The 18,235-nt window shown below is 42.8% G+C and overlaps 1 protein-coding gene across 1 annotated transcript in view; it reads left to right on the plus strand.

Annotated features, from left to right (window-relative positions):
• Positions 1-4,010, plus strand: part of ZCWPW2 (zinc finger CW-type and PWWP domain containing 2) — a 139,315-nt gene extending 135,305 nt beyond the window's left edge. Inside the window, exon 9 of the mRNA XM_027088327.1 lies at positions 3,372-4,010. Coding sequence (XP_026944128.1) covers positions 3,372-3,533 — 162 coding nt within the window. The 3' untranslated portion in view covers positions 3,534-4,010. The remainder of the gene's footprint in view (positions 1-3,371) is intronic.
• Positions 4,011-18,235: the final 14,225 nt, after the last annotated feature.

Raw genomic sequence — 18,235 nt, forward strand, 5'->3', positions numbered from 1 at the left:
GACAAACCTCATTAGTAACATCCTGGAGGTGGGGTTTTTCACTGGACTCTATTTCACCATTCTTAACTAAATTGTCTTTTTCTTTTGGTCAGCTATATTGGGCTGAGAAAGGCCATGTGTGCTTACTGTATTCAATATTTATATATGAAAACAGAAATTTTGAGTTGGTTGACACACTGCTCAGCACATCAGCTCCATGTCTGTGCAAATAAAATGAGGTACAAGCCCAGCTCATTAACACAGAGCAGCAGTGTGGCAGGTGTGAGAAAAATAAGTCATGGGGCAGACGCTTCCACAAGGTGGTACAGCTGTTCCCTATGTAGTTAGGAAGAAAAACAGCAGGGGGGAGCCCTGGAACCTTAAGGTTTCATTCCTTCTCTCATTCCCTCATTTGGGTATATAGTGTGCCTGGAGTCAGGAGGGCAGTGGATAGGAGACAGGCTCAGGATACAGTGCCTACGTGCCCATCCTGGTCCTGCCAGTGAGGATTTGGGGGACTTGGCAAGGTTGCCTAGCCAAGGGTGAAACAAGGCAAACCAGGAAAAGTGCTTTGCAGAGTAATTGACACCTAAGGTTGGCTGTTATTACAGATGAGAATTGTCAGTGGCAGCCGCTGGAGAGAGTATGAGCTAAGAATTTGTCACTTTGTCTCTTTTCCCATATTCTCACTTTGCGGAACTACCCATCCCCAAGTCTGTCTATTCTGAGATGCAGAAAAGGTGGATTTGTAAGTGGACAAGGTTGTTTACCCACTTTGGCTGATTTCATTCAGAACTTCAAGAAGAATAAAGATGATTCTTAAATACCTTCTTGACTGAGTTAGAAATCAAGAAATATACAGAATTTACAGTTGAGATCAAAATGTCAAGGAAAATAAAATTAATGATAAAAACACTTGCTGAGCTGAAAAACATAAATGTTTTCTTGGTCAGCGATACCAACTTGTACTTGAATTTCCATGGGTTGTGAATGCCATTTTTCCAATTAGAGTTCCTTTTTTAAAAAAAAAAAAACAAAAAACTTGTTGTCTCTATATAGATCCTACCCTTTGTAGAACAAGAGCTATAGATTGGTGATATATATGTTGTATACATGTAGTTAATATACAAATTATTCTTTTCTAGCAAATGTGTGTTCTGTTTGAGCACCATATGGATTTTTGCAGTGGTTTTTCTTTTTTTTCAGTCTTATCAGTTTGTCTTTTCAAAAATACAGCCAGGGGCTTCCCTGGTGGCACAGTGGTTGAGAGTCTGCCTGCCGATGCAGGGGACACGGGTTCGTGACCCGGTCTGGGAAGATCCCACATGCCGCGGAGCGGCTGGGCCCGTGAGCCATGGTCGCTGAGCCTGCGCGTCTTGAGCCTGTGCTCCGCAACGGGAGAGGCCACAACAGTAAGAGCCCCGCGCACCGCAAAAAAAAAAAAAAATACAGCCAGGTTGATTTTTATAGAAATGTCCTGGAGCTTTTACAGCCACAGAATTGGCTTCTATTTTGCCATTATAACTAGTAATTTCATAGAACAGAAAATTACTTCTGATTTTTATTTCTTAAGGTAAAATACATAGTTTTTATACATCACCAGCCAGGAGCTTGCTCTTTGTTTTAGATTCTTGTAATATTTTATGCTTTCAAAGTCATTTAGAAATTATAAAATTTAACCATTTTAACTTGCTGGTAGTAGGCAGGTGAGTGCCACCTGCTGACTGGTTCATAAGCTTCTCTCCACACTGAGCTTTACAAGTCTGGAATTCATGGCAGGTTCAGGGTACTTAGGGCCTTGTTCACTTTTAAATAAGGAGAATAGCAATGAGACCAACTGTCAAAGCTGGAGCAATTTACAGCTTAAAAATAAAAAAATGATCACCTAAGGGATTTCTTTTTTTTGTTAGTAGGAAAAATTAATATATCTTCCAAAGGTAATACCACTTAACACTGAAGATGTGTTTTGTTTTTAGGAGAAAATGGCCTTTACAAACTAACACATCAAAAGGAGCCATCTGATAATTTTAAAGTTCTGAGCATGTTTATTCTTTGGGCAGATAGTGTTTGAGCTATTTTCAAAGTTGTAAATTTGATGATGTTTTCATCATTCATTTCATGTATGAGGTTTCAGGTGGATTACTCTCAAGCATTTATACCAATGAATTGAGAGTAGCAACATGAACAAAAAGCATACACACATGGATAATCAAAATCCATTTCTATTTGTCGTTGAGATTATTTTCCTCAGTAGAGTCACCTTTCTAATTAATTATGTTCTTAGCTAATATTAACACTAGTTGACATGACCTGACGTGGAAAAAACTGGGAAGGAATTAATTTCAGATTATTATAAGAATCCACCTGAATAATTCACAAATTAGATAGTCCATATACAGATAAGACAGAGTTTACTGAATAATAATTATTTTAATAATTATTGTAATGAAAGGTACATTTTTGATACATGGAAGCACTTGTCTAAACTGCATGTATTCTTTTTTAATTTATTTATTTATTTATTTTTGGCTGTGTCAGGGCTTTGTTGCTGCACGTGGGCTTTCTCTGGTTGCAGCGAGCTCTTCGTTGCAGTGCAGAGGCTTCTCATTGCAGTGGCTTCTCTTGTTGCGGAGCACAGGCCCTAGGTGTACAGGCTTCAGTAGTTGCGGCACATGGGCTCAGTAGTTGTGGCTCATGGGCTCTAGAGTGCAGGCTGAGTAGTTGTGGCGCATGGGCTTAGTTGCCCTGCGGCATGTGGGATCTTCCCAGAGCAGGGCTCGAACCTGTGTCCCCTGCATTGGCAGACGGATTCTTAACCACTGCACCACCAGGGAAGTCCCATAAACTGCATGTATTTTTTTTCTTTCATTGTGTGGGAAGTTACCTCTGCCTTTAATGACCCTTGAAGTTGTAAATCTCGTGTGTGTGTGTGTGTGTGTGTGTGTGTGTTTGCATTGTTTTTACCTGTGTTCTTTCCCACTAAGCTAGCACACACTCTCACTGTTCATAAGGAATGCAGATGCTTATGAGAAAATGAGAACAGAAAAGTGTGACTAAAACAGTTTTAACTTGTATTCCCCATAGTAATCATTTTTAAAATAAACAAATATAGAAAACTCTCAGAAGTTTAATTTTAATGACCACATTTTGCCAAAGCATAAAATTAAAACTAACTAAAAATGTGTGATGTTGGAGAGTAGAGACAGGACCAAATACTATATTATTTTTACACTCACACACTTACTGTACGTTATACTTTATGTGGGGATCATTATTTGACCACCAGCAAATGGAACACCTTCTTAAGGAGTTACTGACAACTTTATGTTTTGTTCAAATAATTAAGCCTGGTCTTCAAGTAAATTTGATGACTTGTATGATTATTTTTACAGTTATCGAAATGTGGCCCTGAAGCTCCTGTTGGCAGCTCGCTTGAGAACCACTGTGACGAGGACTATCTTGTAATTGATGGGCTAAGATTAAAAGCTGGAGAATGTATTGAAAATATAACTAACAAGTTTAAAGAAATAGATGCGTTGATGTCTGCATTTTAGGGCATTACAGATATTTTCAAAAGTTAATTATAAAAACATTTACATCTTTACATTTTCCCAAAGTCAAAACTTAAAAATGTTTAGTGAAATAGGTATACATTATACTGAAGTTGTTATTTCTAATAACTTTCTACTTCGTGTTTTGAAAATATCCATTGTTTTGAGAGTCAATCAAATGGTAATTAAGTTAGTGTTATAAATTTAGAATCTGAGAAACCCTGATATTTGTATTTGTAGGGTTTTTTTCTTGTTTGCCTTAATTTTAAAATGGCTTATGAAACCTACTTCACAAATACATGCTTTACAATGATTATTTAGGCCCTTTGTTCAAATGTGGCTAACTGTTAAAATGACTGCCAATGCTATTATAATTCTTACAGATATTTCAAATCTAATATACTTAGAGAACGTGAATTTGTAGTAGAAAGAAGCTACTGTAAAATAAAAGGAAATAATAAAAAATGGTTGTGTAATAGAGTTGGAGCTTTTCTTAAAAAACAAAAATGTCAATTGCCTTATTATACTGGAAACAATCTTTTCAGCTACAGTTCCCTAACTGAGTAACAGAGTCTATGAAGGGTCTTTGGAAGATTAGAATCCTGGACCCTTCCCCACTGAATCAGTATCTCTGGAGGTGAGGATGGGAAAATGTAATTTAAAATATATAGAGGTAAGTTAAACGTATTCACTCTAGAAAAATCTAAACAATATACAAAAGTAAAAGGTACATCCTGCAGTACCACTTCCTTAACATCCCCCCTGGAGCCCCATTCCTTAGAGGTCCCCATGAATGGTTTCGGTGGGTGTCCTTCTCACTCATGTTCTGTGCTCATCAACTTGTGTGTCTGCACATCCATCTCCAGTTCTAGCTCTGGCTCCCTCTCTATACCTCCCTCTCCCTGGGGGCAGGGGTAGGGGAAAGGGCATTCCACGCACATAAAAACAAAAACCAAAGCTTAAGCAGAGAAGAAAAGAGAGCATCTGGGCCCTGGTGTTGGTTGAAGTAGCTGGAGTGGAGTGTGATGGGGGGAAGTTGAGCCACAGCAGATGAGGAGGCTGTGTACCCAGGCTAAGCAACCTGGGGAAGAGGTTCAAACATTTGAGGAAACTCAGCAGTGCAGTGTGGGTGAGTGAGCAGGAGAGACCGTGGAGTCAAGAGCGTCAGCGGGCAGGCTACTTGGTAATTTGGTTGTGAGAGCATGGGGGCCTGTATTATGGTGGTACCTTGATGGAGAGAGGCAGGTAGAGTCAGGCTCGATTAACATGAGTGGATGATCAGGACTTGGAGATTGGATATAGGCATGGGACCAGGTTTCTGGTGTTCACAGTGCTGTTCACTGAGGTAGGAACACATGCATATTAGAAACGTAGGACACATGTCAACTTTGGGCCAAACTGTGTAAGTTCAGCTGAGAGTCTAGGCTGTTAATGCTTTAACAAAATCTATGTTTCAGCACCACACTACGAACCAGAGTGACTAGGAACAGTCTCTCCACACATCGTATTTCAATTCTAAGTGGTTTAAAACAGTGAAGGCTAAGGCTTCCTTTTTCTTCCAGCTGAATTTACTCCAGAGTATTTTAGAAAAACTCTTTCACTTTTCCTTAGCAGTATGATTTTATATTCACAGCCTACGAAATATCTCAAAAGTAATTGATCCCATTGTGTGTTACTCCTTAGAATCAACTATAAAAATGACTTCAACTGTATTTGCAAGACTTTATCCACAATTCAGGTGTTTAATCTAAACCCCAACTAGTAGGTCGGTTAGATCACTTATAGCTAATTCCTCTTGGTGGAGCAGCCGGTGCTTATCAAAGTGAGAGTCCGTACGTAAGATGCTGAAATTTCCAGACTGAATTCGACTCTGCAGTGGTCTAAGTGATAGAGTCTGGAATGTCCACTGGAGTCTTTGTGAGCTTGGGCAGCTCAAAATGATGCTGCGAACAAACATTTGAGTTGGCTCTTCGGCAGAGGAAACTGCAGTCTCCTTCCAAGAAGAGGCTGGGGGAGCCTCTGTTCATGTGAAGATACAGGCTTTCAAATTTCCAGATGCCATGTGCCCAGGAAGAGGATGAAGGTGCAGTCAACTAACATCTCTGTCCTCAGGGCTGAGAATCACACGTGGCTGAAGACCCTCCCCGCAGATAACATCCCATGTGGAAACAGAATGCCTGCCTTCAGATCCCGGTGCTGCCATCTACTAGCTGGGAGACCCGAGACAAGTTATTGAACTTCTTCGAGCCTAGGCTTCTTTCCATCTGTAGAGTGGAGGTTACTGTGAAAGGAAACATAATAAGCTACATAAAGTGTGTGTAACTATTGGAACACATGGAAAAGATGCAAGTTATGACTATGAATGTCATTGGCTCAGAGCCTTTCTCTTCTGACTGCCGCTGCCACGCTCCTCTGGGTCCTAATAGACTAACATCTTCCTTTCAGCACAGCCAGAGGTGACACCTACTTCTGCGGGTCTGGGACCAAGGATATGATTAGCTGCCTTCTAGGGCAGGCCTAGAGGTGAGCAGTACCCTACGTTTATAGCCAGAGCATCTAGTTGTGCCCCAAGGAAAACATTGTAAGGAAATTGCATCTGCCTTCCAAGGGAAGTTAAACTCTATGTACACTAGTTACACCAGGTTTGATATGTGAGGTGTAAGGCAATATGTCAGGGCCTTCTGCCCAAGCATTTGGATTCGAGTAAGAGCCCCTCTTTGTCCAGTTTGAGGAGGCTACCTGATCCTTTTTGGAATGATTTGGGCCAAGTCATCCCAGTCTACAGCCTCCATGAACTTAGGGAGGGTCAGCACGCATTGGAAGCTGAGTCCCCAGTTAGACCTGCAGACGCTGTAGAGTTGAGCACTGAAGCCAGCTCCGTTACCCTATATTCTAGGAAGACCTGGTCCATCTGCCCCATGCTAGAAGCCGAATTCATTCAGGGATTTCCATTGGTAAGAGGCTTAGCTCTATCTTTACTGGAGACAAACTGTGTACATTGAATGGATTAGTCTCTTTTTGCCTCCAGTGGGACAAAGTCTTGCAAGAGTCTGTAATGTCTATAGCCTTGACCTTACTGGCTCTGCAGTGGAGGCCAATGGGCCACAGTTAGTTAACCCATCTACTATAGACCTAGGCGCTACAAAGTCATAAACTTTGCAGATCAGTCTAGAGTCTTTGTGGAAAAAAATGGTGGTTTGCTCGTATGGACACCAGGGGGAGAAGTGGCAGGGGGGGCGGGGTGGTGGTGGTGGGATGAACTGGGAGATTGGGATTGACATATATACACTAATATGTATAAAATGGATAACTAATAACCTGTTGTATAAAAAATATATATACAAAAAAAATGGTTGTTTGCTCTTTCTAGAAGAACCTTGCATTCATGAATCTGAGGTGACCTGTGTAGTGCTTTAGGTCAGGGGTCCCCAACCTCCGGGCCACGGACCAGTACCCATTAGGAACTGGGCCGCACAGCAGGAGGTGAGCAGCAGACGATCTAGCGAAGCTTGTCTGTACTTATAGCTGCTCCCCATAGCTTGCATTACCGCCTGAGCTCCGCCTCCTGTCAGCATTATGGTGAGTTGCATAATTATTTCATTATATATTATAATGTAATAATAAGAGAAATAAAGTGCACAATAAATGTAATGTGCTTGAGTCATCCTGAAACCATCCCCCTCCCTGGGTCCGTGGAAAAACTATCTTCCACGAGACCGGTCCCTGGTGCCAAAAAGGTTGGGGACTGCTGCTTTAAGTAGAACCAGATCATTCTGCCATCTCCTGTCTTTACCAAATAGCAGGTAATCTATGACTCCACCATATTGGGGCTGACAAATGGTAGCATTTTGTTCCAGATACTTCCAGACCAGTAGAATTTGCTGTGGCCCTTCCAAAGGATGAAGGTAAGATTTTGAAAATTTTTGAAATGATCAAGTCCTATTCTATCATTTTTCTCTCTGTTGGGTCCCAACAGGAGAAATAGTACAATTTAAAAATTCTAATATTTCTTTAGGGCTGAACCAGTTCTTGATACCTCTCAGTAGAGTTCTAGAAGAGTTGGTTAGTACAGATAAATTTGGTCTTAAGGTCCAAGTGCAACATTCTCTGTGAACAAATCTAAATATTAGGATTTTTCCATCCACTGATTTGTTGCATGGTAAAATCACTCAAAGAAGTGAGCAACATAACCAAAGGAAAGGGCAGACAGAAAATTTTTGAAAGAATGAGTTGTTTGCTTTTAAATGCATACAGTAAGTTACTACAAGGAAGAGATGCGCTCAAAACAGAAACCAAACAAAAGAAAAGAACAGTTTGCAAGCAGCCCAGAAGTTGCTACTTAGAAAATAAAACTGTTATCTTCAGCCAGTCTAGGCAGGAAAAGATTCTTAAATTAAGATACAGCCTGGGGACAAAGATTAAGTCCAGGGAATGGTTGTTGAATTATATAACAGGAAAGACAAAGACCAAATTCAGGTGACTTGCAAGAAAACATGGCTTCAGGGCAAAGACCCAATCAGGGGTGTGGCTGTAACACTGCAAAATATGACAAAATGACTTTTTGTAGCTCTTTCAGCTGGACAGAGGCATGGGTCCACAGCCACTGGATGTGCCCAAAGTGTGCTAGTAATTCAAATCTGGAGAGAAATGTGTCTTGAAAAACATTGTGATTTTAACACATGGAATGAACTGCAATCAAATCCATAGAAAGCCCACTAAGTTGTAGAGAGAGTGATATTACCAAAGTCCTACCAGCCTGAACTAAAGAGACTGAAACACTTTTTGAGTGTGTCCAATTTTCTTCAGGTGGGAAGCAGGCTGGGAAAACGTAGCCACCAATGAAAGGTATAATTTTCAGTGTCCTCTTCAGAAGCAATGAGGAACATGATGGCAAGGGTATCTTGGGACAGAGCCGGGAGCTGTAGAGAGCATGGACTGTGGGTCCCAACCCTTACCCCCTCCCCCATCCACTCCTCCCTTTCCCATGGGAACAGAACCAAGATCCAATCAAGAAACACTTCCTATAATGGCCTATATGGGAAAAGAATCTAAAAATTGGATATATGTATAACTGGTTCACTTTGTTGTATACCTGAAACTAATACAGCATTGTAAATCAACTGTACTCCAATAAAATTTTTAAAAAAAGAATTAAAAAATAAATATATTAAATTTTTTTAAAAAGAGAGAAAGAAACACTTCCTACTCCCATGGCAGGAGAACTCTTCTAATTTGCCTAGAGGGACTTCAGATTTGCTGAAGATCAAGTTTCCTTGTTTTGAATAGGGGTGCCTATTGTGATTATCCTGTCTCTGTTACAGTGTTACTTATTGTGTGGGTGTGGGAGGGGGTGGGCCAGTAGCTTGTGCTTTTAGTTCCCAGGTCCATTTCACATCTGGACCATATGTAATCATGGAGTCCTAAATGTTTCCTGATGCCACAATTGGGTGAGACTTCTGGGTGCCCTTTGATGGAGGTGGGGATGTTTTTTGTACTGGAGGGATATAATGATGTGGCCGTGGAGGTGGGCAGAGTTAATTGGATTACTGGCTCGGGTTAGTTCTTTGAGTCTCCTGCATAATTACCACGGCCCTGTCATGGGCAGAGTGTCCTTCTCTGCCTTGTGACATTGGGCTTGGCCTTTTGCTTTGCTCCATGAAATAGGGCTGAAGTGATAGTGCCAATTTTTAGTCAAGGCCTTACAAGACTTGGCATGTTTCTTCTTTTTCTCTTGTGCCTTTGCCATCACCTTGAGAGGAATGTGCCCCCACAAGCCCTCTGGGAGAGGGAGAGACTGAGACCATGGCAAGAACTCAGACCTGTAGACCTGCAGAGTGAAGCAGAGCTGCCCCAGGTGACCTCTAGAGCCGTAGGATAAAGGAGTGTTGCTTTTAGCCACTCGATTTTGGGGTCATTTATTACACGGCATTATTGTGGCCCTAGTTTACCGACACACTTGGCTTCTTGGTCCCAGCAACAATCTCACAGATTAGCTGTGGTGTCAGCTTCCCAGCTGTACCTGCAACATTTTCTCCTTAGGTTGGAACTACTGTCACAATAGTCCTGCCTCCTGGGTAGACCCAGAGTGCTAGCCTGAGGCCTTCTGCCTGGACTTTCCCAGCTTTGCCTAGTTCTGGCCCAGACTGGCCCCTCAGACTGGCTCAGCCCACCCCTGCACTGCCCACAGTGGTAAGTTTTATTGGAAACTTTATTGCTTTATCAAGGAGGCAGCATATGTATAGATATTACAAATAAGTAGTATACCAACACCACCAACATATCACTAAGGGCTTGTAAGAGTGAGTCACTTGTTCCTTGTAAGTAGTTTTAGACACTACAGTAATCACATAGAGTGGAGATATGCCCATGATGGTGGGACGTCTCATTTGACAGAGAAAAGTAGGCATGTTTTTCCCTCCCCCTTGTGTTGCCTGTGTCTTCCTTAGCACTTTGGTATTGTGTCATAGGATTATGAGTTGCAAAATGTAAGTTTGGGTCCAGATTTTAACTATTAACTTGTCTAAGTCATATGACCAGTAAATGGAAGGGCCAGAATTTGAGTACATTTCTGTCTGGCTCCGGATCCCATGCCCTTAATTACTGTCTATATTGTTTAATAACCTGGTTACTAGCTGGGTGGTAGAATGCTCATCTGGTTTCCTCTTATGTAAAATGGGGGTGGAACTTTCTAAAGCAAAGCATTGTGAGGAAAAAATGAGAAATGTTATGTGAAAGTGCTTTGTAAATCAACTTTATCTTCTATTCTTTTAGAAGGAAACCAAGTATGTGTTTAAGGACATTGCAGTTATAGTTATTGAGATTAAATGTAACTATGCATTTGACATGATCACTTGTCTTAGTTTTGTATTACTCCATCTGCTAGTCATCAATATCAGATTTCCTTTTTTCTCTTTTTGAAATTAATCTTTGGAAATCGTCACTAGCAGCATCACCATTTTCTCTCTAATGGGTATGTGAACAGCAACGTCTGTCTTCTAAGGGACATCTCACTGTTGAACTTTAGCTGTGGGTTTAAATCACCTTGCCTTCCTCACAGACTTTCAGTTCAAGACAGTGGAGGGGGAGGGTCTTAATACTGATGGGCAGTGTCAGGATCTTTGTCTCTTTGGATGCATTCCAGTAAATATGTGAATGCCTTTCACAGGGAGCCCATGTGTGTTTAAGCACACCCTCAACCAGCAAGGTGGAATTTGGACCCTGGCTCCAAAGACCTTTTGAAAGCCAGGAAGCTGACCAAAATATTTGATCAGAATTAGTCTGTTTTAGCAGTGACACTTGCTTATTATGACAGGCAATTAAATTGCATACATTTAAATTTTATAAAATAACCCTCTTGCAATTTGCAGAGGGAAAGGAGCTGGCAGAAGAGAAATGTGTGTGGCTGTACCCCTTTCTTCTGGAATTTTCTATCTAGTGATGGAGCAACGGAAAAATATAAGGGGTCCTCCAAGCAGAAAGTACATTTGAAAACTGGATGTCTCAAAGCAGAGGGAGCTCTCTTTCCAGATAGCTACAAAATCCCTTCATACAATTCCTTCCCTCTTAGGTGTCCCCTGCCAGAGGTGAGATGCCATACCTCACAGACTCTGAGGTCAACAGACAGCTTTAGACCTGGGCTGTCAATAGCTATTCAACAGATGTTCATTCAGCTATTCATTTGGAGCGGGTTAAGCAAAAACTAGGACTCCCCCCTTAAATCCCTTTTTTGGTTCCTCTTGAATTGCAGAGAAGGCCAATGACAGCAACACCTGATGTTTAAACCCCGCTAGGTCTTGGCCTGAGGGGACTCAATGCTTCCACTACACAATTGGCTCAGACTCTAGGTGCTCCCATGACCACCGTTTCCTCTCTCCACTTCCTGCTGAGCTGTCTGCCTGCAGCCCATTGCTCCTGTTCCTCCATAACCACCACAACCTCACCTACTGCTGTGGTTGAAGCTAAGATGTGGGAGGCATAGGAGGGGAGGCTGGCAGGGGACCTGCATCTTAGATGGTGGTTCTAAGTGAACCAGCAAGCTCTTGGAGCCCCTTCATCAGAGGGGGAAAGGCTGTGCTTCTTCATGGTGAGGGCTGCCCACAGCCCTTCTGCCCACTTCTCCTGTGGTCTCCTGGGCCTGTCTCAGGAGCAGCTGCCGTCCGGCAGTGCCAGAGCTGGAGGTCACCTGATCTATGCAAGCCTGACTTCTTTCCGGCAAAGGAGGTCTAGGGTATGAATGCACAGCAATGCATGACAGTGCAGATTATTTGGAAACTGGGCTCCAGTTTTATGAGGTAGAATGTGTTAAGGTGGAGATTTGAAAGCAAAGGAGAGTGCGATTAATTCTGCCTGCAGGAACAGCCTCAAGGAGAAGTTTCATTCGTTCCTTCATTCAGTGCGATGGGCACTGGTAATATTGTAGTGAACATGTGACCTCCAGACCCACTGGTACTGGTGCTCTGGGCAAGTTGCTTCAGCCTCTTCATGCCTCACTTTCCTTATCTGAAAACTAGGATACATGGTGATGATAATAATAGTAATGATGCTAATCTCCTAGAGTTGTAGAACAGGATGAAATGAGCTAAGACAGGCAAAGCACCTAACAAAGTGCCTGGCTTGTTGCATATTATGTGATGATCGTTTTTATTATTTTTTTAAAATTTATTCATAATATTTTTTTTGGCTGTGTTGGGTCTTCATTGCTGTGCACAGGCTTTTTCTAGTTGCGGCGAGCAGGGGCTACTCTTCGTTGCGGTGAGCGGGCTTCTCGTTGTGGTGGCTTCTCATTGCAGAGCACGGGCTCTAGGCGCGTGGGCTTCAGTAGTTGTGGCACGCAAGCTCAGTTGTTGTGGCACACGGGCTTCAGTAGTTGTGGCTCGTGGGCTCTAGAGTGCAGGCTCAGTAGTTGTGGCACACGGGCTTAGTTGCTCCATGGCATGTGGGATCTTCCTGGTCCAGGGCTCGAACCCATGTCCCCTGCATTGGCAGGTGGATTCTTAACCACTGCACCACCAGGGAAGTCCTTTAATGATCGTTTTTACAGTCTAGTTGGGAAGCGAGTCCTAGGAAGCAAAGCCCAAACTAGAAGATAGAAGAGGGGGAGGCTGGAGGGGATGAGAGTCACAGGCTGAACGAGCACAGAGCAGAGGTGAGAAAAGCAGGAAGAGCAGATACTTAACCTGGGTAAGCGGAGTGCAGCGGGTGGAGGGAAAGGATCTTGGGAGTTAGGGCTGGCCAGGCAGGCTGGACTCTGCTCGAGGAAATATTTGTCCTTCACACCAAAGGCAGCACTTCGTTCCACAGGGCAGCAGGGCTTGGCAACACCCCCAGCATCTCCAGGATGAACACATAAGGGTGCTGGGTGCTGGACAAGTTTGGGATGTCATACCATTCTGTAATCTTCAGGCACCGGGGGGAGGGAGGGACCAGTGGGCGGACATCCCTGTGCCAGTCTGTGCCCCATGTCTGAGCATCTCCATTCCCTGATGTTAGCTCAGATTGTCAGCTTCCAAAGTGAGCGCCTTGGGGCTGCCAGCAGGCGGCCTCGGACTGGAAGGTTTGGTGTCTCTGCGATGTCTTAATAAACTCTCAGCTGGCTGGGAATGATGCACCCCAGCCGCAGAATTTTCGATGGCAGTGGGTCTCTGGCTGTCAGAAAGGTTACAGGTAGATACGTTCGTTTGTCCTCCTTGAAAACGTAATATCATTTTCTTCTGTTCGAGTCAACTTAGAGACCTCGTTACTTTAAGTTCATCCAGTTGTTGGAGCAGCCTTTTTGATTTCATGATGCTCTCAGCATCAGGTTGGGGAAGAGGTGATGCATTTTTAACTACCTTCAAGTTTAAAGCTCTTGAGTGCGGTGGCACGTGCATCCAGTCATTGGTGACTGTCTGAGAGCCGGGTCTGTGCCAGGAGGGTCCCCGACTGCAGTGTGTGTTCCAGGAGGGGAGCAGGGTGTGTCCTTGCCCTTGGTGACCCACCCAGACCGTGGCACAGTGCCTTGCACATGTTAGAACATCAGTTCCATTTTTATATTGATTTTAAACTTTCTTCCAGTCTAGCCTGTTCAGAAATGTCTTCTGGCAAGTTCTATACTACAACTTTGGTTTGAACCTGAGCTGGTTGTTGATTTTTCTTCCAACTCCCATCATGCTCTCCTGGTTGCCTGTGGCTACATGAATGCAGGGCAGCCAGCAAACACAAAATGCCAGCAGCAGAGAACAAAGCATGTGATTGAGTTAGGGACCCTGCAAGGCTGGGGGTGTGTGGCTACCTTCCTCTGGTCTCACGCTCTGGGCCAGTGGTTGGCAGGTCTGCCTGAGCAGGACTCTGCTGATCTTCTGGGCTCACTCAGGATCTGGGGACTGGCCGGCCCTTGGGGAGCTGGGGCAGTCTCAGGGGGAAAACGGGCAGCTCAGCTCTGCCTCACTCACCCACCACCTTTCATCTGCCCAATGGGCATGTCCTTGTGGAGACAGCAGAGGGGCAAGAGCAAGAGTAAGTCCATCGTGCCAGTGCTTTCCAAGCCTCTGCCTGCACCATGCCTGCTAACATCCTGCTGGCCAAACAAGTCACACAGCCTACCCCAGAGCCAAAGTCGTTGAGAGTAGGGATGAGCGTTTGATGTGATGCATCCACTAAGTGTGCTTGTGGAAAAAGAAGAGAAAATCTCAATAAGAAAATGCAAATCGGGATTTCTCTGGCTGTCCAGTGGTTAGGGCTCCGCACTTCCACTGCCGAGGGCTCCTGGGCGGGAAACTAAGATCCTGCAAGCTGAGGAGCATGGCCAAAAAAAAAAAAGGAAAAAGAAAATGCAAATCACCTACAATCCTACCAACTACAGATAAATCATTGCTGCATTGTAAAAATCCTTCCAACCTCATTTCCAAGTAAATATGTACTCTTAAAAGCACATATGTAATATCGATCACACGATTGTTTCCATTGCTTTTTTGTGTACTTAGATAATTATATCCACACAATGAAACACTCTCTTGGTGAGCATTTAATTTGTTTCTGTTTTCACAAATATACATCACTCTGCCATGAACATCCTTATCATTCCATCTTTGGGTCCATTCACATTTTTGTCCTTCCTAGAAGAGGAATTAGTGAGTCAGTGTGTCTGTACAGTTGTCAGGCTCTTACGTCTGTCCTTGGTTCCACCACAGGTGTAGAGGGTCTATTTCTCTGCTATGCTGGGGTTTTTTTTTTTTTTTCATGTTCTTAAATTTATTTTATTTTTTTGATCCTTCAATCCTGTAACTGTTAGGGGTTTGGTTTCTGCTTGAATTTTATGTTACCTGTAACCGTGCATTGGGTTAATCTCTGTACTAAAGAACATTGACAAAATGACTGAGATGGTAGCTGTTCTCTAATTCCTTAGAGAGGGAGGAAAATTAGCATTAACATAGGCCATAAACTTGGGCCTGAAAGTGAGATAAGAATAATAAATCAGGCAATGGATAGGGAGAAGAGAAAATGTTAAAAGAATCAATGGTCACTTAATTTAGATGCTAAATGTCCTTTTGGTCAGTCACTGTTGTGACAAATACTAATGGAGAGTCGTTGGTCTTGAACATGATTTGGTGGCCTGATAAATTAAAAACCCATAAAAATTGGTTGCATTCCCATTCGGGCATGGGAGGGGAAGTAGAGGTGCTTTAGAGAATAAGATCAGTTTCTACTGATTCCTTTTGTTAAGGTGGTCATGTGGCTTCCCTTCACATGTGGCTTCCCTTCACATTTTGTAATCATGATTGGTGAATTTTTTGATGTTAGGTTACTTAGCTGATTATTTCCAAAATCCACCTTTCTGCTATTAAATTGAAATTGCTTATACTGAGAGTATGATGACAATTTTATTTTCCATTCACATAATGTGAATATGAAATGGAGCAGGACCATATGGTCCTTGCCCCCCATGTCCTCAGCCTGCCTTTTGTCTGTGGAAAAACTTTAGCCAAAGAATTAGTTTAATTAGAAAAGTGAGAAACTGCAGAAACAAAGGAAAACAGTCCAACAAGACTAAATAATAATAGTTTAATCATGAAGCAAAGAGGAACCTTTAGTTCTTCTTCATGGGCTAGAGATAATATTCTGAGCCATATCCTGCGAGCTGTCTTATAGATACTGAAACCCCCACCAGGTGGAAGACATTAACTGCATGATGACCAGACTGTAGCCATGACATAAGCTGACACAATTCCAAGAACTGGCCTCAGAGAAATGGGAGCAAACCAGCCCTGGAACTGAAGATTAACTGTACTTAAAACAATCAAGATGATGATGGTCAGACCATTGGTGGATGACCAGTTTCAAGATGACTGTCAGAGCCGACTGTGCTGTTTCTGCATGTAGTCCCCTCCCTCCGCCTATAAAAGCTCTTGCCCACTGATTGTCAGTGTGGGGGGTGGCCTTTGGACATGAGTCTGCCCCCCCGACCCCCACCCTTGTTGCCAGCATCTGAAATAAAGCAAATTTTCCTTTCTACCAACTTTGGCTCTTTATTGGCTTTTGAGCAGTGAGCAGCCAGACCCCACTTTTGGTAACAGATATTTTGTGTATTTGTAATTTCTGTTTTTAGTGTCCAGAGAAAAACTGGCTTTGGATGATGGTCCTTGCCCCACTGCACAAGGTATTTAAATTCACTCAAAACCATTGTGGCTCCAAAGTTTGGACCTTACACACCCTGGACTGTAAGTTCCCCCTTCCCAGGATCTGAGCTTTATTCTAAACCCTGGACCTAGCACAGCAAGCAGTGGCTTAATAAATATTATGTATAAATATTTATTTAATGAATAATTATTTAATAAATATTTACTGAATAAATGAATGGGGTTTATGTTGTGAAAATATCTGGAACCTTTGTGCAGATGAGGTTTAAATTTGCCGTCTAACTAAGCCTTTCCAACTATGTAAGTCCAAGTTCTAAAAACAGGTTGAATCTAGAATGTTTTCACAGTATAGCACTTAATTATACATGGACACATATGCTTCGTTATTTATTCCATGTGTGTGATAGCCAGTCTCCAAGGTGATTCTCACCTCCTGGTATTCACACTCTTTTGCAGATAGGGCTCACCTGTATGACCATAAGGGAGTTACAAACATGGCAGAGGGCGACCTCCAAGGCAGGTCAGAAGAGACATTGAGGCTTTCACTTGGCTCTCTTCTGGGTCACTCATCTGGAAGAATCCTGCTGCAGGTCATGAGGACACTCAAGCAGCCTTCTGGAGAGGTCCATGTGGTGAGCAACTGAAGTCTGCAACCAAACACCAGCTCTAACTTGACAGCATGTGGCTGAGCTCGCTTGGAAGTGGCCCTTCAGCCCCAAGCAACCTTCAGATGACCAGCTCCGGCCGATGTCTTGGCTGTGACCCCATGAGATACCCTGAGCCAGGACCACCCAGCCAAGCCACTCCTAGATTCTGATCCACAGAAATTGTGTGTTATAATAAACATTTATTGTTTTAAGCTACTGATGTTTGGGGTAATTTGTTACACAGTAATAGATAGCTAAAATAATATGTGACAGGCTTGTCTCACCAAATAGATTATAAGCATCTCGAAGAAAAGGACCATGTCTTTCATTTGTCACAGTGACTTGCATGGTATTGAGATGATATTAGTCAAGGTAAATGATGTTAATGCTTCACAGTTACCTTCTAGTCAATTCAACAATTATTTTTTTAATGCCCTTCAGACACCCTTCTAGGAGCTAAGAAAAGGAGTAAACAAAAAGGAATAAATTCTAGTGGATAAAATATATAGTAATAAAACTAAAGTTATGGACCAGGCCAATGAAGATAGGAAGCTAAGAACAAAATAAAACGAAGATGAAGGATGCTATTTTGTATATTTGACTTAGGGTGTCAGGAAAACTTTCTCCATAGACATTTGGGCCGAGAGCCATGCATGCATCTGCCAGCCCAGGCAGAGGGAACCACAAGTTCAAAGGCCATCGAAGTAGAAAGTGGGGTGCAGCCAGTGTGGCTGAGGCTGCAGTTACTGTTGCAGATTTCACTAGTCAGTTGCCTGAGTGTCTCACGGGTCCAACTTCACATTTAAATCTCTCTCTTGGGAGCTTGGACACCTTTCCTTGTTTCCTGAACTTGTACAGGGCACTGGATATTGGTCTACTTTACACAGACCTGCTTATGTAAATAAATCACTATGTAAACATATAAACCTGGCTAATGAATCAAAATAGGTTAATAGTTTTAGCCAGAATGAAAAATTAGAAAATTCATAGATTGCAGTCTGCCTTACATTACGTCTGCTACTCGAAACTTTCTGACTTCATTAAAGCCATCAGTGCCCTCCAATAAATTATATAGGTAGTAACACAAATATGTCTGAATGTTTCTGAACCAGCAAGAAGTAATCTGTTCAATCAATATAAGTTTATCAAGACATAAGGTCACAAATCGACATGTAGTTAGCTCTCCCAACAAAAGAACAAATAAAATTCTGTTTCTGAAATGTTCTGTCATTCTCTGCCGTGGATTTCACCCCTTCTCCCTCTCGCTGAAAGAAACACAGTGACTGGAAGGATCTCTGGACGGTGAGTCCTGTCTGGATCGCAGGGTGATGGTGATGTCTGTGGTTCAAAGCCAGCTGAATCTGTCACTCTTGCATCTCACCTCGGAGAGACAGGCTTGTCCTTATTGAATAAACTAACGCCTCTCAGAGAGGCATAACGCAGA

Source organism: Aethalodelphis obliquidens, unplaced genomic scaffold (genome assembly GCF_003676395.1).
Source record: "Aethalodelphis obliquidens isolate GAN/ISIS:26980383/991018 unplaced genomic scaffold, ASM367639v1 scaffold62, whole genome shotgun sequence".
In the NCBI taxonomy this organism is placed as follows: Eukaryota; Metazoa; Chordata; class Mammalia; order Artiodactyla; family Delphinidae; genus Aethalodelphis; species Aethalodelphis obliquidens.